General features: G+C 42.9%; 1 protein-coding gene and 1 non-coding gene across 3 annotated transcripts in view; one reads left to right on the forward strand and one right to left on the reverse strand.

Annotated features, from left to right (window-relative positions):
- TBC1D2B (TBC1 domain family member 2B) overlaps window positions 1–24,838 on the forward strand; it is an 87,492-nt gene that overhangs the window by 12,976 nt on the left and 49,678 nt on the right. For both annotated transcript variants that reach the window (XM_060155118.1, XM_060155127.1), the window contains exons 2-3: window positions 7,749–7,902; window positions 17,443–17,608. In XM_060155118.1, coding sequence (XP_060011101.1) covers window positions 7,749–7,902; window positions 17,443–17,608 — 320 coding nt within the window. The remainder of the gene's footprint in view (window positions 1–7,748; window positions 7,903–17,442; window positions 17,609–24,838) is intronic.
- Window positions 16,473–16,579, reverse strand: LOC132504496 (U6 spliceosomal RNA). The gene has a single exon (XR_009534916.1). It is a non-coding gene; the product is annotated as a U6 spliceosomal RNA (small nuclear RNA).

The raw sequence follows: 24,838 nt of genomic DNA on the forward strand, positions 1-24,838 counted from the left end.
TGAAGTAGGTTCCTGTTATTCACATTTTGCCAATGAGAAGTCCGAGACACATTAAGTAACTTGCCTAATACAGCTAGCAAATGGCAGAGCTGGGATTTGAACTCAGTTAGGCTCCTGAGTCCAAGTAGGTAATACTTTGGGAAAGTAGATGATACTATCTTGCGAGATTGTTATGAGCTCTAAATGATAGCGTGTATAAAGTGTTTAGCACAATGTCTGGCACATAGTAATTGTTTACTTAATGGTATCTAATATTATTACTAATATGCACATATACATTATGAAATAGTCTATATAATTTTATTCCATCTTTGTAAAGAAAATTGCTACATGTATTTATGGATAGAAAAGTATCTGAAAGGATGTACTCCAAAGTGCTGATTGAAGTTATTACTGGGGATGTGGTTATATTCATTTTATTTTCTTCTTTGTTTTTCTGGATTTTTCAGATTTTCCACAGCAAACATGGGTTATTATTATTATTGAAATAAAAGTCTAAAATATGTTGTTGGGTTTTGTTTTTGTTTATTTTTTTAAAGCTGAATGGGAGCTCCCAGGCAAACAGGAGCTCCTTAAGTGCTGGCAGAGTGAGGTGCCTCTGCAAAGCTGTGGAACTCCACACTATGTTTAGTGACTTAGAATTTGTTTGTTCTTTTTCTCAGTTTGCCTTTTAATTTTGTATGGTGGTTTTGGACACACATCCAGATGTTTTTCTCTGCTGTCTTTCTTTTTGGGTTTAGACAGGCTTTTACATTCCAAGAGAACAGAAATGTTACAGCGGAGACTTTTTTCCGTGTTGCTAGGGTAAATAATCAATGCAGTGAAAATCAGTGCCTCCCTGCCCCTCCTCAGCCTGGAGTCAGCCCCCTAGAGTTGCCCGTGTGAGAAGCAGCTCTGTGGCTTGCAGTCTGAAGATCTGCCCTTTGAGCCTTCAATCTGGGGCTCAGTCCTGAAAGAGCTTTGGTTTTCCTTGTCCACAGAGTCAGGACGCACAGGGCATTTGTTGTCACAGGGCATTCGTCGTGGCCGTTGATTGTACTTCAGTGTGAACTGTTCAGGAGATCTCTGCACAGACCTTCCGTGTGAAGTGCTGCTATGCTGACGGTTGGATGTAAAGTCAGATCATCCCTTGTGTACCTTTAAAATTTGGCAGAAATCTACGCAACTGTTGTTACAAGATGCAGAAAGAGACAGAAACTTAATTTTAATTTACATAGGCATCTTCTACTAATTTAAATGGTTTTATCTTGCATTCAAATCTTGAATCAATTTTGAATTTATTTTCTTTTATATTGTGACCTAGGTTTCACACCTAGGTCGTAATTCATAATACTTTTATTTCTTTCCATATTTTTAGCCAGTTGTCCTAATGTCATTGTTTAATAATTAATAGTTTTCCCACTGATTTGATTTGAAATGCCACGTAAGTATTTTATATCTATTTAGCCCTGTATTTTGATCCTCTGGTAGTAGAGTGCTGGTTTAATTATTGTGGCTTTATAATATGCTTACTTATTTGGTAGGGCAAAGCCTCATGCCTCATTTACTTTTTCAGAATTCTCAAAGGTTAAACTTCAGATGAATTTTATAATTTCATTGCCATGCTTTGAAGAACTTTTTAGAATTTTGGCTGGATTTTTTTTGTTTCTATATGCATACAGATTTCTTAAGTGTATACCTATGCATTTTGTGTTTTGTTTGTAACTGTGAACATGTTTCTAACTATCTGTTGCTGGTATAAAGGAAACGTTTGCTCACTGGGAGCGTCTGAGAGCCGAAAATTGACCAGGTCTCACCCAGTTCTGTACCCCTAGTGTTGACTGCTGCGTTGGCCTAGGTCAGGCTCTTAATAAATATTTGCCAAGTGAATGAACAAACATTTCTATGTATATGGTGTTCCTCCTTTTTCTTCTTTTGGATTACTTTAGATAGATTCCCAGGAATGGAGTTTTTGGTTAAAGGAAATGAGCATTATTATAGCTTCTAAAAGGTGCTGAGTCTTTTTAGATGGAGATTCTTTACCAAAGGGCTGGGGAATAAGAGTGCTTGGGTCAGTTGGTGGTATAGTGAGAATGTAGTTAGGAGATGAGGCCTGACTCTCTGTGTGTGCTGCAAGATTGTGGCTCCAGCCCCCATCCCCAGTAATGCACTTGCCTGCAAGAGTGGGCCCTTAATAAATAAATGTGTGTTGAGATGAATTAACTTTACTGTGGGACTTTTCTGAGCACCAAGGAAAGAGCTGGTGTTGGAGAGAGGGAAGTCCCTGGGGCCCAAGAGAAGGGACAGGTGTCTGGGGCCCATCTCCCCAAGAGTGGACTGTTTTGGGCTACTAGAGGTCTGGGTGCAAAGGCTCGTGGGAACAGCTGGAGTATCGCATGGTTCTTCTCAGCCAGCTGTCAGGGACTGATTTCCACCTCAGGCTGGATGAGGCATGGCCTGGTTTCCATTCTCTGAACTGGCACCTCACGTCATGGTGCCTAAATGCAGCAGATGTCTGTCATATCAGGGCTGTGCCCACCCAGTCCTTGTCTGCCCCCAGCTCCCCAGGACATTCATGTAGCTGTGTAGGGGACAACCAGAATGGCTTTCCAAGATGTTTGGCGTGGTCTCTCATGTTGGGATTTGGTGCCATATTTGAATTATAATTTTAGCAGTTTTGAGGCAGTAGCAGTAGCTGAACATAGGAAAGGATGAGTCAGATATATGAACGCTTAACTGCATTCCAGTCACTGTGCTATGCATCTTGGGCCATATTGAGGTCAGCAGGTTTTGCCTTTGTCTTGAAAGAACTTAGACTAGTGAAGAACACACACTGCCGTGGGAAGCTGTCCTGGGCTACATGGTGCTGTGAGTTCCCCATTCCGAGGATGGAAAGAGCATGCAGGTCAGGGAAACCTTATTTGGGTTTTGAAGGATGAGTAGGAGTTGGAGAGAATGGTGTCATGGGAGACTCAGGATATGGTCCCAGTGAGACTTCAGACAGTAGATGCTGACACTGACCTGTTGGATGCCTGCCTGGCATTGGCTCTTACTGTCTACTGAGCTGTGAAGCTTTGCCTCGTCTTTGCTCCTTCCAGTATGATTGGAATGTCTGTCTGGCTTTTCAGAATTTGGGACTAAAGCATTTAAAATGGTGATTTGGGGTAGGGTGGGGCAGATATTGATTCTCTCCGGGTTATGCTGGTGGTGGTGATAAGCTTCAGCACTGACTGGCTCATTTGTCACCAGCTGGGCTGCAGCTCAGTGGAGCGAGCCCTGGTGATGGACTCCTTGAGGTGCTGTCTGTGAAGCCAGATCACTCGAGGGTCCTTGCCTTCCTTTGGGAGGGGGCAGTGACGACACTGAAACTGTGAGCCATCAGCCAGACCAGCCAGACCCATTCTTTGGGATCCCCAAATAATGTTGGCATCTCCATGGACATTAACAGAGCATGGGGTGGTTGGAGATATGGAGGTACCTAGTTAAAGAAGAAAGTTATTTGAGTCATAAAGTCCTTTGGGAGGTGAATAATGTTGGCTGCCCCACACTCTCAAGAACCCCATGCCCTTGGTCATCCCCAAGGCCATTTCCGACCCACTGGGTTTCCCACCTAGCCAGATCTCCCACCAACCTTGGCTCTCAAAATGGAATTTGTTTGCCATCATGATCTAGACCAGCACTGTTCAATAAAGACAGTGTGAATCAGTTATGTACTTTTTTTAAAAAAATAAATTTATTTATTTATTTTTGGCTGCGTTGGGTCTTCGTTGCTGCGTGCGGACTTTCTCTAGTTTCGGTGAGCGGGGGCTACTCTTCATTGCGGTGCGCAAGCTTCTCATTGCGGTGGCTTCTCTTGTTGCAGAGCACGGGCTCTAGGGTGCACGGGCTTCAGTAGTTGTGGCACGCAGGCTCAGTAATTGTGGCACGTGGGCTCAGTAGTTGTGGCTCGCAGGCTTAGTTGCTCCGCGGCATGTGGGATCTTCCCGGACCAGGGCTCAAACCTGTGTCCCCTGCACTGGGCAGGCGGATTCTTAACCACTGCGCCACCAGGGAAGTCTCGCCAGTTATATACTTTTAAGTTTTCAGATACCCATATTAAACAGGTGAAATTAATTTTAATAAATATATTTTGTTTAACCCAATGTGTCTATAATATTTCATCATGTGGTAGTAGCCGTATTTCACGTGCTCATGAGCCATGTGTGGCTAGCGGCTACTGTGTTTGGATGGGGCAGATTTAGACTAACTTTACCTGACTAACCAGGACTGGGGCAATGAAGAGACTAGTTTGTGATTCTACATCTAATTAGGACTGAACAAGATCAAATCTCAGTTCAGTCTCTGTTTAAAAGATATCAAATGGGAAACACGGAGGTTTTGGGTTTTGTGGATCGCTGCTGATTGTGCTGTTCTACTTTTAATCCTGCCCTGTCTCATGGGTCTCAGCTCCCTGAGGGAAGGGCCTCTGGGGGCTTTTCCACCTCCTTGATCATAGCACATGCCGTGGAGCCATGTGCCCCCAACTGCCTTTCACAGCTGCTTGGGGATTGAATTTGAGATGCTTTTAGTGGTTGCTAGATTTTTTTTTTTTTTTAAAGGAAATGAACCCCAGTTAATCATTGTCTCGAGGTAGTTTTGCCTGCCTTATTGACCAGATTTCTGTAACATGAATAACATATCAGACATTGAGAGCATGTGATCTAAAAGTTTTTTGCCCGAGGAATTTAGTGAGAGATGATTAAGAAGTTACTAACTGTTCCTCAGTCAGAATTTAATACTCAGAGATTTAAAGGGAAAAGGCTTTCTTGTAACAAGCAGCCTTCTCATGGTGTTTGCATTTCAGGAGACAGCTAGAGAGGTTAGTGATGGATCTGACACAGTATGGTCTTCTCCCTGGGATGGGGATGGGGACCAGGCAGGGGAGCTGGTGGGAGGACCAGAACGCATGCACACATGTGCACACACATGCACGCACTGTCAAAACACACTTTCCCCTAAGCTGGGGTCGGGAGACTAGGGGCTCAGTATGGACTCTGTGAAAGGAGGGAGGAGGAGGGATTAGGTGGGCTTTGGGTTCTGATTTGGCTGTCTCCCAGCCCCTTGCTCTTCCAGCCACTCTCTCCCCTCCTCTGGGAATGCTGGGGTCTCTTGTCCAGCCTCGGAGCCAGGCTGAGCCCCCAGCTGTGCTTTAGGGCTCCTGGGCCTGAGCAAATCTCCTCTTCTACCTGAACCCTGCTTCCCCTGCCCACTCCCCTGCCCCCCTCCGGCACCCCTAATTTCCAAGAGCAGTGACTTTGTCTGATCTCATCATTGCCCTGCCAAGAATCCAGGAAGGCACTGAGTTCCTTTGGGCGCGGTCCCTGCTTATCCCAGCTCCACCCCCCTGCCAGCCTCCCTTGCTTGTGCTCTCTTGCCTCTGGGCCTTTGCACATACTCTTGTCTCTGCCCAGAGCTTCTTTTTTGTCTTGTCCTTCTGGCTACCACCTGCTTCCCCTTTAAGACCAAGCTCCTGCATCATTTTATGATTACTTGTTCATTCATTTCTTCACTTATTTATTCAACCATTATGTATCTGGCACTGAGCTGGATGTTAGAAAAATGGAGATATCTCAGAGTTTATGTTTATTGGAGAAGAGAGACATTAAGCCAATACTGTGAACGTTTTGAATCCACAGGTAGCAGTTTTCCTAAACTTTCAGTACCTGACTCTTGACCCATCTCCTCTGCACTCTCACACCAGCCCCACTTCACCCACTCTGACCTCTGTCATAGCACTTAACACACTCTTGAAACTACTGATTTATTTTGCCTATCTTTCTCACAAGCCCCGATTCCAGGTTCCTGGTAGATAAATATTAATAGTAAGTGTTGGTTGAATGTATGGATGAAATGATGGCTTGGCTGATAGTTGGAGGGCTTTTCTGTAAGATACCCAGGGATCATGTAGTGAATGGTTTTCCTTACCAGGGCTGTGCCTGCAAGTGTCACTAAAAAGACTCCAGGTTGTAGCAAGAGCACGTTGCTTGTGGACAGTAGAGGTTTGGTCTCTGGATCGTCGCTTGCTGTCGGGCCTACAAAGCAGTTTTCCAGATTGCCTCTGACCCTGGGGTAGAATTTATAGGTGCTGAAACCACTGTGTCTGATGTCTGTACACCTTACATCCACTGGTTCCCATAATCATGCCGTGGCATCCTTCTCCTTGGGACTCCTTTTTGGGGGCAGCCTGGAGACCTGTGACCCACACCTGCCATCTAGTTTGTTTGTTTATAGCTAGGTTCATTGTTTTGGGTTCCCTCTGTATCTTGGTTGATTTTTTTTTTTAATGTTTATAGTGAAATTCACTCTTTGCGGTATATAGTTCTTTGAGTTTGGACAGATACGTAGAATCATGTATCTACCCCCACAGTCATGGTGCAGAATAGGCTGATTACCCAAAAATCCACTGTGCTGCCCCTTTGTAGTCAGTCACTCCCTTCACCCAAGCCCTGGAAACGACAGATTTGTCTTCTGTCCCTATAATTTTGCCTTTTTAAGAATGTCACATAAATGGTATTGTGCAGTATGTAGCCTTTTGGGACGGGCTTCTTTCACACATGTTGTGTGAATCAGTCGTTTGCTCCTTTTTATTGCTGAACAGTATTTCATGGTACGGATGTGCCACAGTTTATCCGTTCGCCAGATGAAGGACATTTGGCTTCTTTTCACTTTTTGGCGATTATGAATAAAGCCTCTGAACACTTGCATGCAGGTTTTTGTGTGAATGTATATTTTTATTCCTCTTCATTGAATACCTAGGAGTGGAGTTGCTGGGTCACTTGGTAAGTGTATGTTTATAAGGAGCTGCCAAACTGTTTTCCAAAGAGCTGCACCGTTTTACATTCCCGCCAGCAATGAATGAAAGTTCCAGTTGCTCTGGATCCTTTCCAGCCTTTGGTATTATCAATTTTAAAAAATTTTAGCCATTGTAATAGATGTCCTCTCTAGTTTTTAATCTGCAGTTTTCTTTGCTCACTCTCTCAGTTGCTGACAGGATCTAAATACCATTATTTGATTTGATTTGGCAGGGATGTTATCCATACCCATGTGAGATTTGACTTCTTAATTTATAGGTGCTCAGAGTGAAAGGGCACTGGGGATATCAAGCCTTCCTAAAACCTTTTGAGGAAAATGTTATATTGTATCATTCTGTAATTTTAGAATTTAAAAAGATTTCTTATTATTAGGGTTAAATTCTTTATTTTAAAATTGCTATTTTCTTGACCAATTGTAGTGAACAGAAGTTACTAATCTTTTTTTTTTTTTAAGAAGATGTTGGGGGTAGGAGTTTATTAATTAATTAATTTATTTTTGCTGTGTTGGGCCTTCGTTTCTGTGCGAGGGCTTTCTCTAGTTGTGGCAAGCGGGGGCCACTCTTCATCGCGGTGTGCAGGCCTGTCACTATCGCGGCCTCTCTTGTTGCGGAGCACAGGCTCCAGACGCGCAGGCTCAGTAGTTGTGGCTCACGGGCCTAGTTGCTTCGCGGCATGTGGGATCTTCCCGGACCGGGGCTCGAACCCGTGTCCCCTGCATCGGCGGGCAGATTCTCAACCGCTGTGCACCAGGGAAGCCCCAAAAGTTACTAATCTTGAAATTGAAATTTCTTTGACCTGTTCTTACCTCTCCCTTTCATGTGGCAAGGTGTCCAGTCTGTCCTCACAAAACATAATTATTTTTTTAAGCTCTCTATGTTATTGGTGGCCATAACACTTTTTCCCCTTCCTTCTTTTTAGGCCCCTAATCGTCAACTCATGACTTACTGGTTACAAGAGCTTCAGCAGAAGAGATGGGAATATTGCAACAGTCTCGACATGGTAAAGTGGGACAGCAGGACCTCCCCGACTCCAGGGGATTTTTCTAAGGGTCTTGTGGCCAGAGATAACACAGGTAGGTCAGAAAGGGAGGGCACCTGTGTCAGTGCTTTGTGTATCGCCGTTTGACGTAGCAAGTCAGCTTAGCAGAGGAATTGAGAATGAAAATAATGGTGATGATCCCTTATAAATGGGCTGCATCCTATAGTTATTGAGGGCTTCTGTTTCCATGTACAGGATTGTATTCAAGCCCAATGACAACCTCAGGAGTAAGGCAAGGCTGGTGCTAAGCATCCTAAAGAGATAGTACGGCTGAGAGCAGTGGGTCGTGAGTTGTGCTGAAGTCCAGTCTGACTCCAGCGCCAGCCCGCTCTCTACCCTGTCTGAAGGTGAAGCACCCAAACCCACAGCCCTGTGCACAGATACTTGTGCACACTGGCAAGATGTTCTCAAAGCACTCAATGTGATTCAGTGATGCTTCTTGGGAAGATTTTGACTATCAGACACTAATTCCATTTTATCCTGGATCTGTGGTGTTTCCATAACTCATGCTGATCCCTGGCTGATTGCAGTGTGGAGATGATGTGGTTTTATCTTTGAATATCAAAAATTAGAACCCTGTGATCTCCTCATGACTGTCTGGTGGTGCTGAGCCTTGTTAACTGAAAGAACAGGACTATGGTTATACACAGACCACCCCCGACCCGGCGCCTGCAGGGACTACTGAGGTGGGGCTGTATTTGTGGTCCCTCTCTTCACACAGGGAGAGGAGCAGGCCCAGAAAAACCTGACCCCTGGGCCTTGAAGTAAGGCATGAAAAGGCCAGGCCATCACACCAGCATTTCTTAAGGACTGAAGGAGTGCATATTGGAATTTAGCCAGCATGGGCTGGTTCTCATGCCTGTAAAGACGTGTGGTCCAAGCTTTGTAACACCTGTGGGACCTTTCCTCAGGAGAACACAGGCTACAGTCAAGCTCCCTGTAAATGAACGGTGGCATTGGCACATGTGCAGCCAACTTGTTTTGGAAACAAACGCCTTCTTGGACTTCTTAAATTATTTTTTTCCTCCAAATCCCTGTTTTCCTGCCAGCCTTGTTTTTACCAATCAGCAGGTTAACCCTCTGGTCAGTGAGAAATTACTATGTGTACTTCACTCCTCTTCCTATGCTGTGCTATGAGAGTTCTCAGGTCATTTTCATGGATGTCTTAACACGAATGATAGCAGGAGCTGAGAGGATGCCTCCAGTTTGGCTGAGAGGATGCCAAAACCCTCACTATGTTTAGTTTGTACTTCTGCTCATTGATGACTTAGTTATTTAAAAAAACACTATTATAGTGCTTTTGATCAAAAGAAGCTCTATAACTCAGTATCAGTCACTTGGAACGATTGGAAACCCTGCAGGGAAACCAGCAGTATTCATGGTGGTAGCTAGTGCCTTTGGCACAGACGATACTCAACTTTGCCTCTGTTCCTTCTTTCTGAGGTCACCAAGCACTTCTCTCTAAGGGAGACTCAGGCATTAGACCGAGAGGAGGACCAAAGGAATGAAACCCTGTGGTCTCTTTATAACACGCATCCTTCCTTCTTTTAAGCCAAAGTGCTGAGGCTAGGGAGCCGGCAAAAACACCTGCAGCCCGCATTTGGTTCTCTGCATTTGGTTTTGGGACTCTAGCCTGGGAATTTGGAGTTGGCACCCTCTGGTGTTTACTCATTCATTCAGCAAGTAGATGCCCACGATGGGCTTGGATCTCCCCCTCACAGAGTTTCTAGTCAAGCAGAGTGAAGAAAAAGTGAGATCACATGAGAGGGAAGGTACAGGGTACCAAGCGCCATGAATGGGTTGAGCACAGCTTTGGGGTGGGTGGGTTCACTCTCTGAGATCTGAGGATGACCCGGAGTCAGGCCAGGTGAGAGGAGTGCGGTGCCTCCAGGAGCTGGAAGGAGGGTGTGGCCAGAGGGTGCCAGCAGTGGGCTGAGCCTGGAGGCACACCCAGGGCCGGGGTGGGAGGGGCCTGGACCTCTGGGTTTGGGGTTTTGGACTCTCCTAAGAGCAGTGGAATGCTCTTAAATGCTCTTAAAATTGCTATTTTCTTGACCAATTGTAGTGAACAAAAGTTACTTGAAGTCATCTTGAACAAAAGTTCAAAGTCATCTTGAACAAAAGTCATCTTGAAGATTTTATGTGCAGAACCGACTGTAATTTTGAACTTCTGCCGATTTTTATATAGCTTTTAAGAACACATGATGAAACTTTGGATGACCAGGCAATTTGCAAGACTGTAATTATTCAGGAAGTCAGAAAGTCTAAAGGGGGAAGACAAGAAGAAAAGGCTAGATTTTCGTCACCCTCCTTTTTTATCATCATTTTAGATAAAAATTGGTTAAAAGGTAAAATGAGTTAAGGTATGTGGTGGTGCTCTGTCGTGTTTCTGAAGCCATGCTTGTAATTATCTGCTCTGCTTATCCTAAATCGTGCTAACTCTAGCTAGGATTGAAGACAAATGTTTTTATTACTCTGATTTACATTAAAAACTAAAACTTTTCCTACTGTCCTCTCCTTGTTACCCAGTTTTTGGTAACATTTTCATTTGTTGTCTAATGGGTGTCACCCATCAGTACCCTCCTAGCACCGAAATTCAACATGGGGAAGGATATAGGGAATTAACGTTTGACAGGCAGTTGTATCTTGGAAGGCAGCTCTCTCTGGTGGAAGGATCCCTGTGATCCTGGGTTTGAGTCTTGGCTCTGATATTTACTATTTGTCAGACTCTGCGTGAGTCATTTTCTCTCTAGTAAAGGGTAGCAAACTGCAGCCTGTGGAAATGAAGTTTTATCAGAATAAAGCACCACTCATTTATTTGCATATTGTCTGTGGCTGCTTTTGCACACCAGTGGTAGAGTTGAATAGTTGTCACAGAGACCATTTGGCTCACCAGTCTAAAATATCTACTACTGTCTGGGCTTTTAAGAAGAAGTTTGCTGACCCTTGCTGTGATGTCTTGAGCACACCTCTCTTTTTGAGCCTCAGTTTCTTTATCTGTAAAATGGACATTGTTCATTCAGTCTTTCACTCCAGGCATTCTTGTATTCTAGGCATTTGTGCCAGTGCCTGGGATGTAAAGACAAATACGTCATGGGTCATGTTCTCAAGGAGTGTGTGGTCTAGTGAGGGACCCAGACAGGTAAAGAGGCCTGCACAATGCAGTGTGGTAAGCACAGGGCCAGAGGTGAGCACAGGAAGCTTACCTGCGTGTGGGTGTTGGAGGGTAGGGTGTTGGTGGTGTCTGAGAAGGCTTCCTGGACTAGGAGAGGGCTGAACTGAGTCCTGAAGAGCTGGCCTTGTGAAGCAGGGAAAGGAAAGGCCTGGAGACCCTAGAGACCAGGGCCTGACTTGAAGGTAGAGAGTGTGGACAGGAGTGACAAAGAGAAAGTTGGATGGATGATCAGGGGCCAGACCTGGAAGGGCTTATGCATTTGAGATGATTAACCATGGCCGAGTGGGAGAGAATGGATTCCTTGGCAAGACAAGAGGAAGGGAGACCAGTTAGAAGGCTGGTTGAGCCTAGCAATCATAGTACCCTTGAGTAGCGTTGCAGCAGAGAAGATGGAAAAAAGTGGGCAGAGTCGGGAGATTGTATGGTGGGAGAACTGGTGGATTAAAAGGTGGGATTAGCTTTGAGGGAGCGGGAAGGCAGAGGGTACCGGTCCCAGGCCCAGGCAGTTGGCTGGATGGGATTGGAAGGAATACTAACAACAACCTTGTCCCCCATCCCTCCCCATCCCGGCAGTATTTCTGTTTTGAGGATCAGATGGGAAACTGCATTGTTAAGTGTAAAGTGTCAAGTGTATTATATCTACACACGTATACATACATATATGATATTACCATTTTGAATCGGTTAGGATTATGTTCAGCCGCAATTAACAGGAAACCTAATAGGGACTTACAAATAGAGATTTATTTGTCTCATGATGGCAGTCCATAGCTGGTGAACCTTCTCCCCAGTGCCGTTGAGGGACCCATTCTGTTCTCCAGCCTTAGAGTATTAGCTTCCCTCCTCATGCTAGCTGCCTTCGGGAGTGGCACCTATATTAAAAAGGAGAAAGCTTTCCCAGAAACTCTTGCTTTATGCCTTATTAACTAGAACTGTGTCATGGAGACTCTGGAATGGAGTTTGAGGAGGCCAGTGTTTTAGCTGAGCGTGTGGCCACCATCAAAACCAGGTCTGTAAGGAAGAGCTAGAATGGGTATCAGATAGGCAGCTGGCAGTGTCACGTAATTACCTACATTAAATTTGTTTTCAAGAGTTCATGTTTCTAGAGTAAGAATCTGTTCATCTGTGTGACTGAAATTTGCAGCCTCCTATTAGTCAATCAAGTGTTAGAAAGTGAGATGACTTTGTTTTATCTGATCTGTCTGCCTTCCATCTGCAGCCTGGCCTCTGAAAGTATGCCACGCCTCAGACACCACTCTGCTTGTCTTCCGTGTTTGGATAGATAAAGACTTAGTTTCAACACAAAGGAGTAATTTGCAAGGATAAAATCAAGCGTCTGCAGACCTTCATAGCTGTTGGGAATGAGGCAGCCAGAATTCAAAGGAGGCTTGTAGCGAGCTAACAGCCTCATTACAAGCTGTGTGTCCAGCACGTTCTGTTTACTTCATTTCCCATGTAAACTAATAGGCAAACAAGTCAGGGATAACAAGACTTTGCTTTTTTAAGACTTCCTGAGAGTTCAGGAATACAAAAGCCCTCACCATCACAGGGGGAAAATGGTACAGTGAAGATGGTTTGAGGGATGACCACACCTTTCCTTCTCTGAAGCAGCCTCGAGAGTAACTGCCACCCTCTCGGCTTGTGTGGGAGCAGGGGGAGGGGAAGGGAAGTGGCTGCTTGTTCCAGTCCTCCCCCAGTTTGAGCCGCGCTCTCTGCGCAAGTGCTGGAACTGGTGGGAGGGAAACCGTAGGGTGGGACGCAGACCCCACATTAGCAAAGCCACAGGAATTCCATGGAATCATTTCATGTCACAGTTCCCTAAAGTCATCAAAGAAGCTGTGCTTTTATGTTATCCTGTTTGTAGAATACTACAAAATGTCATGTGTTGTTTTAAAGTGTAAGTCACGGTGATTATCAGCCTTGTAGCTGAGAGGCAGCCTGATCTAGTGCAGAAAGCTGATGGAATGAAGGGCACACACTGTTTCCCTCTCTGGGAGCAACATGCTCTCTCTGATTCCTTCTGGATGGAAGGTTCTGTGATTCCTAACGTCAGGCTGTGAAAGGGAGGGAGACGATGAGCAGGGTCAGATTCTGGGGGAGCCTGGGGGAGCCTCCTGAAGAAGGTCCGGATGAGACGGTCCGTGGTGGGCTGGAGTGTGGTGCCTGTGGAGGCAGGCTGGGCCTGGCTCTGGGTGTGATGTGGTGCAGTGAACGGGGGGCGGGATTGGGCGGTGTGCTGGGGTGCTGAGCCGCTGCAGGAGTGCAGGGCGGTGGGAGAGGGGAAGAGAGGGAAGCCCTGGAGTCAGGTGTGCTCCCCACCCCTAATGCAGGGGGTCTGTCAGAGGCAAGGTGGCAGGAGAGGGGCAGCCAGGAGGGATGATGGGCGTGGTTCCTTAGAGAACGACATGGGCCTGCTGCCTCCTGCGTGATTTCCTCAGCCTCCAGAAGGCCCTCCCTGCCGCACCACGGCAGTCGTTTATTCATTCCTTCAACCATTTTACCAGCATTTATTGAGTCCCTCCTCTGTGGCTGCTGTTGGGTATGCAGCTGTTAGCAAATCAGGCTGGGGTCCAGTTCTCACAAGATTTACGTCCTTGGTGAGGCATGGGAGAGAGCAGACAGATGCGTAATTAGCCAGACACGTGGACTGGCCCACGGGGGACGCTCAGACCCGGTGGCTTGCTGCCTCTTCCTTTTGGGGTTAGATGCACACTGTGCCCTTACTTGGAAGATAACTGTACCGCTCCTGACCACGCCTTCACAATCTGGGTTAAACGCACTTTGATAAAAAGGGAAAAAAAGCTTTTTCAGGTTAACCCTGCTCTGAGTGTCCTCCACCGGCTGCCAGTGGGGACTTGCAGGCTCTCTTTTGCGGTATCTTTGACACACATGGCAATGGCCTTTTCCCAGTGCTTTTCCCTCCTTTCTTGGAGTTTGCTGCCTCTTGGGCACTCTGTTCTGCCCTCTGCGAGGTTGCTCGTGGTGGAGCTAGGAGCTGGAGAGGAGGGCAGACTCACGGAGGTGTCCAGATGTGAGCAGGAGCCTCCCTCTGTGGGCCCCACAGGGCCCCTGGTGTTAGAATGCGTTCAGCGGGAAGGACTCCTGGAGATCTGGGAATGGCCACGCCAGAATGATAGAGGCTGTGCTGGAATCAGGACCCAGGAAATCTGTGGTCTAAAAGTCGCTCAGAGGTGTCATTTAGGCATTGGGAAGTGTTCAGAAACAACAGAGAAGGTCTGAACACCAAAACTCTTCAAGCACAGACTCTCTCCCCACTGCAGCTGCAAGATAAAGCACATGTTCGTGAATCCAGTCCATCCTCTTAAGGATTTCAAGGAAATACTGCCCTGTCCTAGTTTGTGTCCTTCTTGAGGCGGTTCCCTGAATGCTAATGTTAGGACATGTATTGAGGGGAAGCCAGCAGCTCCGCTTTTAATTAAGGAAATCTCATGTGGTCTTTTAACAACCAAAAACCAGACAAAACAATCCAGCTAAAACTGGGAAATGGCTTCTTTTTCACGTCAAACGATGACTTTTAGAAACGGTTTGTTTTGCCAACATCCTCCCTGGCCTCCGGTCCCTTTTCTGCACCCTACCCCCAGGGCCTGAGTTCCTCAGGAACCATTTCCAGTGTGGGTCCAGGGCTGCTGGCAGGCCTGGGCGTCCTGGTAACAGGTGCTTGGCTATGCGAGAGAGCTTGACAGTCTCACCCGCAGAGGGGCCGCTCCTCACCTTGCTGCCAACCCACACAGGAAGAAGGGGCTGGACTCTGCTCGAAACAGAAACAGGTGCAGTGCACTGTGTTTATTTCCTGGTTTGGTGTAGAGTTGTAATGCTTTGCCTGTGAGGGGTCTGCGAAAGACCAGCCTCCGGGAAGCCTGGGTATCAGTTTTACCTTTGTCTGAAATAGAGGTGGTGCACCTGTGTGCCCAATGACCGACACACACTCACAGATGTCGGATGCCTGCCTCTACCCAGTACAGTCACTGCACCCGCCATAAGGCTGTTGTCACTGCAGGAGCAGGTGACTGCCTTCTAGCCCCAGCTCAGGGCTTCTGTGTCCTGACAAATAAAGTAGGTGGAGGAAACTGGATCCGGTTAGTGGTGTTTGAACTTGTTTTTTGTTTGTTTATTGGAACTCTTTTTTTCCAAATGAAATCTCAAGAGGAACTCCAGGATATAAAAGAGTGAAAAGAGGAACCACTGTGGTTGAAGCTGAGAGTGGGACCCCTTCCTTCTCTCCCTCTGAAAATCCCTAAGGCTCAGAGGAAAGTCTGGATACCAGGGACTCGATGCATTCGGTGGTGACTTGCAGCTTAACATTTGATTATTTTATATCTTTCTCCTAGATGTGTTCTCCTTTAGGGCAAGAACTCTCTCATTTTTTTTTTTTGGTACCCCGAGCACCTAGTGCTTCATACACAGTGGTGACTTGAACCAAGAATCAGGAACCAGTGGTGGTTTGTAACTTCTGGCCTTCTTGACTTAATCTTATAATCCATTGCCAAGCCTATAGTTCTTCTGTCTCCCAACACACCCTCTTGCTTTTTCCACTTAGAACGCTACTATGAGCCAGGTGTTGACTCTCCTGGGCAGGCACCAGTTCCCCTCATGGATACACAGCAGTCACTTCATGTCACAGCCAGCATACTTTTCCCAGTGTGTTCCCGGAGCCCTTGCCATGCTGACTGTGGTCAAGTTAGTGACCTGCCAACAAAGTGTGAGCCCGTCATAAGGTGTTCCCGTTTGGAACATCAATTTTCAAGGGCCCCCGAGTCCAGGATTCCCTGTGCTCTGCCTTCTCTATGAGTGCTCGATGACCTTCACAGTGACCTGTTCTAAGTGAACTCAGGTTGTGTGCTCATCTGATTAGAAAGTAATTTTTTTCTTGGTTATCAGTGTTCAGCGTTCCATTCTGATTCTGTTTCCACTGAAGGAGTGACGGTTGATATTGCCAATGTAGGGATGCTTTATTCAAGGGGAGTATAGGTCAAATTGATTATTGTAAAACAATGTTAAATTCTGTTTACAAACATATATATTCTCTGAGAGATTGTATCATTTGGAAGAATACAAAGTATTTATTGTTGGATACATTGTATCAAAACTTGAGAAAAGTAAGTTTTTATTATGGGTCTTATGGGAAATTTTAAGCATATGCAAAGAGAGAATAACATAATATTACCCAATGTTTATTAGGTAGTTTCAACAATTAGTATTTCACGACCCATCTTGTTTCACTGATATACTTACCCACTTAATTTTGTTATTTGGAAGCAAATAACATGTTATTTGAGGCAAATATTATTTATTTGTTAAATAACAAAATGTTATCTTTTTCTTTGAATTTTATTTTATTTATTTTTTTATACAGCAGGTTCTTATTATCCATTTTATACATATTAGTGTATATATGTCAATCCTAATCTAAAAATACAGAACACTTCATGAATTTGCATGTCATCCTTGCGCAGGGGCCATGCTAATCTTTTGTGTATCGTTCTAGTTTTAGTATATGTGCTGCTGAAGCGAGCACCAAAATGCTGTTATCTTGAAGCAAATTTTGGGCATCATATGATTGCAACCTTAAATATTTCAGACATTTACATTTTAAGATTTTTTTGATGTGGACCATTTTTAAAGTCTTTATTGAATTTGTTGCAGTATTGCTTCTGTCTTTTTATGTTTTTTGGTTTTTTGGCCACGAGGCATGTGGCATCTTAGCTCCCCGACCAGGGATTGAACCCACACACCCCCTGCAATGGAGGGCAAAGTCTTAACCACTGGACCCCCAGGGAAGTCCCTCAACCACTTACGTCTTAAAGATACATTCTGAAATTTGATCATGCTTTAGCATCAATGCATTTGCCTATGAATTTACTGAACTGCTATCCTTTATATGAAAACTTATTTTTTCAGTGTCACTATTTGCGATCAGCAAGTATATATATATTCTATTCCCCTCACTTTCTTACAGAAAAGGGCATTAATGTAATCTAGTCTGCACTTTGCTTTTTTCACCTAACAGTTTATCCTGGAAATTGTGCCTTATCAGTATAGGTGAGTGGACCATGATCACAGCTTTATACCAGGTTTACTGATCTACAAGACAGCGGAGAAGAGCCCTAGCTGCTTCTTTTCCTGGGCCGATGCTGTTAACTTGGTGGTTTGAAGCATGTACCACCTTCCTTTGAGGACCATGGGTCTACTTTAGATGAAAATGGTTGCAGAACACGCTAGCTGCCTACAGATTGTGTTTTCATGTAGTACACATTAAAAATATACTATAATATATACTATATAGATTTTTATATAGTATATCAAGACAGTGTACTATGTAGGATATCAGGTTCCCTGTGGAAACTTGGAGTAACTGACACTTGTTTGCCTTTCTTTCAGATTTAATTAACCTGCACCCAAATGCTTCTGCAGAAAAAGCCAGAAATGTCCTAGCTGTGGAAACTGCCCCTGGAGAGCTGGTGGGAGAGCAAGCTGCAAATCAGCCCGCCCCAGGGCATCCAAATTCCATTAACTTCTCTTTGAAACAGTGGGGCACTGAGCTCAAGTGAGTCTTTGGAAAGCAGCATGTGAAACTGAAAATGGCTTATTTCTGATAATGTATGTTATAATTTTATATAGGAAATTATAAAACCACCTGACATTTGTGAAGGCTTTATCACAAGGTACTTTTGCATATTTTGTTATTTTTTTAGCTTGTATGGAATGACTATTATGTGCCTGTTGCTGTGAAACACTTTCACACTCATGGTTTAATTGCTTGACTCTGTGAGGTAGGTCATATGGTTGACATTCTACAGAGAGAGCAGTTGGCTCAGGAAGAGTCCTTGTCTAAGGTCACAAGTCTCCCAGGCTGCAGAGTTGAATGAGCATCACCACAATCAATTTGAGAACATTTTCATTACCCCAGAAAGAAACCCCAGTACCCGTTAGCAGTCCCTTCCCCTTTCCCCCAAACCTCTTCCTATCCGGCCCTTGGTAACCACTAACCTACTTTTTGTGTCAATGGATTCGCCTGTTCGGATATTTCATATAAATGACATACGGGTATGCGATCCTCTATGTCTTGCTTCTTTCACCGAGCATAATGTTTTTAAGGTTCATCCATGTTGTAGTACATATTAGTACTTCATTTCTTTTTTTGTTGTTATAAATTTATTTTATTTATTTTTAGCTGCGTTAGCTCTTTGTTGCTGCGTGCGGGCTTCCTCTAGTTGTGGCGAGCGGGGGCTACTCTTCATTGCAGTGCGTGGGCTTTTCATTGCGTTGGCTTCTCTTGTTGCGGAGCATGGGCTCTAGGCACGGGCTTCAGTAGTTGTGGCTCGTGGGCTCTAGAGCGCAGGCTCAGTAGTTGTGGCGCGTGGGCTTAGTTGCTCCATGGCATGTGGAATCTTCCCAGACCAGGGCTCCAACCCGCGTCCCCTGCATTGGCAGGTGGATTCTTAACCACTGCGCCACCAGGGAAGTCCCTATTTCTTTTTATTGAGCAATAAGATTCCATTATGTGGGTATACCACATTTTGTTTATCCATTCTTCAGTTAAGGGAAATTTGGGTTCTTTCCACTTTTTGGCTACTATGAATACAGCTGCTATAAATATCTGTGTGCAGGTTTTATGTGGACATAATTTTTCAGCTTCTTTGAGTAAATACCAAGGAACACGATTGCTGGATCATATGGTAAGAGTATGGTTAGTTTTGTAAGAAACTGCCAGTCTTCTGAAATGGACCACTTTGCCTTCATTTCTACCAGCGATGAACGAGAGTACCTGTTGCTCCACATCCTTGCCAGCATTTCGTGTTGTCAGATTTTTGTCATATCATGCCATATGATGTGATGCATTTTTCATGTGCTTATTTGCCACCTCTGTATCTTCTTTGGTGGAGTGTCTGTTAAGGTCTTTGGCCATTTTTTAACTGGGTTGTTTGTTTTCTTATTATTGAGTTTTAAGAGTTCTTTGTATATTTTGGGTAGCAGTCCTTTATCAGATGTGTTTTTTGTAAATATATTTTCACAGTCTGTGGCTGTCGTTTAATTCTCTTATATTGCCTTTCACAGAACAGAAGTTTTAAATTTTAATCAAGTCCAGCTTATCAATTATTTCTTTCAAGATTGTGTCTTTGGTATTGTATCTAATACCTTCACCATACCCAAGGTTGTGTAGGTTTTCTTCTGTGCTAACTTGTAGGAGTTCTATAATTTTGAGTTTTACATTTATGTCTGTGATCTATTTTGAGTGAATTTTTGTGACGTGTGTAAGATTTGTGTCTAGATTCTTTATTTTGCGTGTCGATGTCTAGTTGTTCCAGCACCGTTTGTTGAAGAGGTTATCTTTGCTCCATTGTATTGTCTTTGCTTTTTTGTCAAAGATCAGTTGACTGTATTTATGTGATTCTATTTCTTGATTCTCTGTTATGTTCCATTAAGGTATTTGTCTATTCTTTTGCCAACACCACACTGGCTTGATTACCATAGCTTTATAGTAAGCCTCAAAGTAGAGCAGTGTCAGTCTTCCAGCTTTGTTCTTCTTCAGTATTGTGTTGGATATCCTGGGTCTCTCCATGTAAACTTTAGAATCAGTTTGTCAATAACCACAAAATAACTTGCTAGGATTTTGATTGGGGTTGCATTGAATCTATAGATAAAATTGGGACGAACTGACAATGTTGTCTTTCTGTTCATGAGTGTGGAATATCTCTCCATTTATTCTGTTCTTCTTTGATTTCATTCATCAGAGTTTTGTGGTTTTCCTCATACAGATCATATATATATATATATATATATATATATATATATATGTATGTATACTTAGATTTATACTTAAGTACTTTGCTTTCTTGGGTGCTATTGTAAATGATATGGTATTTTTAATTTCAAATTCTACTTGTTCATTGTTGGTATATAGGAAAACAGTTGAATTTTGTATATTAATCTTATATTGTGCAACCTTGCTGTAATCACTTATTATTTCCAAGAGTTTTTTGGTTAATTCTTTCAGATTTTCTACATAGATGGTTGTGTCATCTATGAACAATTTTATGTCTTCCTTCCCAATCTTTTTAATTTCTTTGCCTTATTGCATTAGCAAGGACTTCCAATACGGAGTTGAAAAGGAGTGGTGAGAGGGGACATCGTTGCCTTGTACCTGACCTTAGTGGAAATGCTTCAGGTTTCTTACCATTAAGTATGATGTTAGCTGTAGACTTTTTGTAGATAGTCTTTATCAAGTTGAGAAAGTTCCCTCTATTCCTAGTTTACTGAGAGTTTTTATCATGAATGGGTGTTGGATTTTGTCAGATGCATTTTCTGTATCTGTTGATATGATTATGTGATTTTCCTTTTCTAGTCTGTGATGTGATGGATTACAATAATTGATCTTATTTTTAATTTTTTTAATTTATTTATTATTTTTGGCGGTGTTGGGTCTTCATTGCTGAGCACGGGCTTTCTCTAGTTGCGGCGAGTGGGGGCTACTCTTCGTTGCGGTGCACGGGCTTCTCATTGTGGTGGCTTCTCTTGTTGCGGAGCACAGGCTCTAGAGCGCGGGGGCTTGAGTAGGTGCGGTGCATGGGCTCAGTAGTTGTGGCTCATGAGCTCTAGAGCACAGGCTCAGTAGTTGTGGCACACTGGCTTAGTTGCTCCATGGCATGTGGGATCTTCCCGGACCAGGGCTCAAACCCATGTCCCCTGCATTGGCAGGTGGACTCTTAACCACTGCGCCACCAGGGAAGCCCTCAATAATTGATTTTAGAATGTTGAATGAGTCTTGCATACCTTGGATAAATCTCACTTCGTTGTGAAGTATAGTTTTTTATACATTTTTGAATTTGATTTGCTAATATTTTGTTGAGGATTTTTGTATCTGTGTTCATAAGAGACATTGGTCTGTAGTTCCCTTTTTTATTCCTTTTTTGGTTTGCCATTAGGGGAATGCTGCTCTCATAGAATGAGTTAGCAAGTATTCTCTCTGCTTCTATCCTCTGAAAGAGATTGTAGATAATTAATATAACTTCCTGGGACTTCCCTGGTGGTCCAGTGGTTAAGACTCTGTGCTCCCAGTGCAGGGGCCTGGGTTCTATCCCTGGTCAGGGAACGAGATCCTGCATGCCACAACTAAAGATCCTGCATGCCGCAACTAAAGATGCCTTATGTGGCAATGAAGATCCCATGTGCTGCAACTAGGACCTGGTGCAGCCAAATAAATAAATAAATATTTTAAAAATTAGTATAATTTCTTTCTTTAATGTTTGGTAGAATTCATCAATGAACCCGTTTGGGCCTGTACTTTCTGTTTTGGAAGGTTATTATTGATTCCATTTTAAAAATAGATATAGGCCTATTCAGATCTTTTATTCTTGTGTGAGTTTTGGCAGATTGTGTCTTTCAAGGGATGGTCCATTTCATCTAAGTTATCAAATTTATGGGCAAAGAGTTATTCGTTGTATTTCTTGCATATCCTTTTAATTTCCATGGAATCTGGTGATTTTCCCTCTTTAATCTCTGATATTAGTAATTGGTGTCATTTCTTTTTTCTTTAGTTAGTCTGGCTAGAGGCTTATCACACTGATTGATCTTTTCAAAGAACCAGCTTTGGTTTCATGTTTTTTTTTTTTTAACATTAATTTATTTTTTGGCTGTGTTGTGTCTTAGTTGCGGCACTAGGGATCTTTCATTGTGGTGCATGGGCTCTTCATTGCGGTGCGTGGGCTTCTGTCTAGTTGTGGCCTGCGGGCTCCAGAGCACGTGAGCTCTGTCGTTGCAGCACGTGGGCTCTTTAGTTGTGGTGTGTGGGCTCAGTAGTTGAGGTGCACGGGCTTAGTTGCCCCATGGCATGTGGGATCTTAGTTCCCTGACCAGGGATCGAATTGGCATCCCCTGCGTTGCAAGACAGATTCTTAAGCACTGGACCACCAGATAAGTCTCTGGTTTCATTTTTTTCTGTATTGATTTCCTGTTTTCAATTTTATTGATTTCTTCTCTACTTCTTATTATTTATTTTCTTCTGCTTACTTTGGATTTAATTTGCTCTTATTTTTCTAGTATCCTATGGTAGAAACTTGGATTATTAATTTTAGATCTTTTTTCTTTTCTATTATATGCATTCAATGCTATAAATTTCCCTCTAAGCTCTGCTTTTGCGCATCCTACAGATTTTGATAATTTATGTTTTCATGTAGTTCAGAATATTTTAAAATTTCTCTTGAGATGTCTTCTTTGACTCCTGTTAGTTGGAAATGTGTTGTTTAATCTCTGCATACTTGAGGATTTTTCTATTAACTTCTGTTACTGATTTCTGGTTTAATTCCACTGTGGTCTGAAAGCAGATGTTGTATGATTTCTGTTCTTTAAATTTGTTAAGGTGTGTTTTATGACCCGGAATGTGGTTTGTCTTGATGAATGGTCCATGTGAGGAAAATGTATATTCTGCTCTTGTTGGATGAAGTAATTTATAGATATCATTTACATGAAGTTGATTGATGGTGTTCCGTTTGACTGTGTCCTTATTGATTTTTTGCCTGCTGGATTTGTCTATTTTGGATAGAGGGGTGTTGAAGTCTCCATCTATGTTAGTGGATTCATCTATTTCTCCTTTCAGTTCTGTCAGTTTTTGCCTCACATAGTTTGATGCTCTGTTGTTAGGCACATACACATTAAGAATTGTTATGTCTTCTTGGAGGATTGACTGCTTTATCATTATGTCATGCCCTTCTTTATCCCTGACAACTTCCCTTACTTTGAAGTCTACTCTGTGTGAATTTAATATAGCTCTCCTGCTTTCTTTTGATGGGTATTATTTAGCACAATATATTTTTCTCTATTTACTTTAATCTATTTGTGTCTTTATTTAAAAGTGGGTTTCTTGTAGACAACATATAGTTGTGTGCTGATTTTTGATCCATTCTGACAATTTCTGTCTTTTAATTGCTACATTTACACCATTGACATTCAAAGTGGTTATTGATATAGTTGGATTAATATATACTGTACTTGTTACTGTTTTCTATTTGTTGTCCTTGTTCTTTATTGCTATTTTTGTCTTCCACTTTCTTAACTGCCTTTTGTGGTTTTAATTGAGCATTTTATATGATTCCATTTTCTTTCCTTTCTTGGCATATCAGTTATACTTTTTTTCTTTCTTTTTTTTTTTTTTTTTTACTTTTTTAGTGGTTGCCCTAGAGTTTCCAATATACATTTACAACTAATCCAAGTCCACTTTGAAATAACGCTATCCACTTCACAGGTTGTGTGAGTACCTTATAACAACAAAATAATCCCGGTATCCTCCTCTAGACCCTTATATCATTGCTGTTATTCATTTCACTTATATATAAAGCATACGTAGCACATATATACATAATATGTATACATAAGCATACATAATATATGCATAATATAAGCTTGCACATATATAAAATGTACATCAGTATACCATACGTAACATGTATACATAAGCGTACATTGTTGATATTATTATTTTGAACAAACTGTTACCTATTAGATCAATTAGAATAAGAAAAATAAAAGTTTTCATTTTACTTTCACTTATTCCTTCCTCAGTAATCTTCCTTTCTTTATGATAGATCTGAGTTTCTGACCTATATTATTTTTCTTCTCTCTAAAGAACTTAATACTTCTTGCAAGGCAAATCTACTAGCAACAGATTCCCTCAATTTTTTTTTTTTGGTCTGAGAAAGTCTTTATTTTTTTTATTCTCCTTTTCACAGTTTACAGAATTCTAAGTTGGTGGGATTTTTTTTCTCTCAACACTTTACATATTTCAGTCTACTATTATTTGCATGGTTTCTGAGGAGAGGTCAGATGTAATTATCTTTGTTCCTCTATAGGTAAGGTAGTTTTTTTCCTCTGACTTCTTTCAGAATTTTTTATCTTTGATTTTCTGTAATTTGAAAATGGTATGCCAAGGTATGGGCTTTTTGGCATTTATCCTGCTTGGTGTTCTCTGAGCTTCCTGGAGCTGTGGTTTGGTGTCTGAGGTTAATTTGGGGAAATACTCCATCATTATTGTTTCAAATATTTCTTCTTTTCCCCTCTCTTTCTTCTACTTCTGATATTCCATTTATGCATATGTTACACCTTTTGTGGTTGTCCCATAGTCCTCAGATATTCTGTTCTTTTTTCTCTCCTTCCCCCCGCCCCCCCAGTCTTTGTTCTCTTTGCCTTTTAGTTTTGGAGGATTCTATTGAGATATCTGTATGCTCAGAGATACTTTCCTCAGCTGTGTCCAGTCTACTAATAAGCCTGTCAAAGGCATCCTTCATTATTTTTGCAGTGTTTTTTTTATCTCTGGCATTTCTTTTTGGTTCTTTCTTAGAATTTCCATCTCTGCTTACACTGCCCATCTGTTCTTGCATGCGGTCTACTTAATACATCAGGGCCCTGAGCATATTAATCATAGATGTTTTAAATTTCCCGCCTGATACTTCCAACATCCCTGCCATGTCTGGTTCTGGTGCTTGCTTGTCTCTTCAAACTGTGGAGGCTTTTGCCTTTTGGTATGCCTTGTAATTTTTTGTTGGTACCTGAACATGATGTTCTAGGTAAAAGGTAACTGCTGTAAATAGGCTTTTAGTAATATGGTGATGAGGTGTGGGAGGTGAGGAAGTGTTGTATAGTCCTATGATGAGGGCTCGGTCTTTTAGTGAGCTTGTGCCCCTGGAGTTTGAACTTTGCAAGTGTTTCTCCGTGTTTTTATTCCTCCCTTAGGTGGGGCAGGATGGCTAGAATGGGCTGGAGTTGTGTATTCCCCTTCCCACAG

The sequence above is a fragment of the Lagenorhynchus albirostris genome, chromosome 1 (assembly GCF_949774975.1).
Source record: "Lagenorhynchus albirostris chromosome 1, mLagAlb1.1, whole genome shotgun sequence".
Classification (NCBI taxonomy): Eukaryota; Metazoa; Chordata; class Mammalia; order Artiodactyla; family Delphinidae; genus Lagenorhynchus; species Lagenorhynchus albirostris.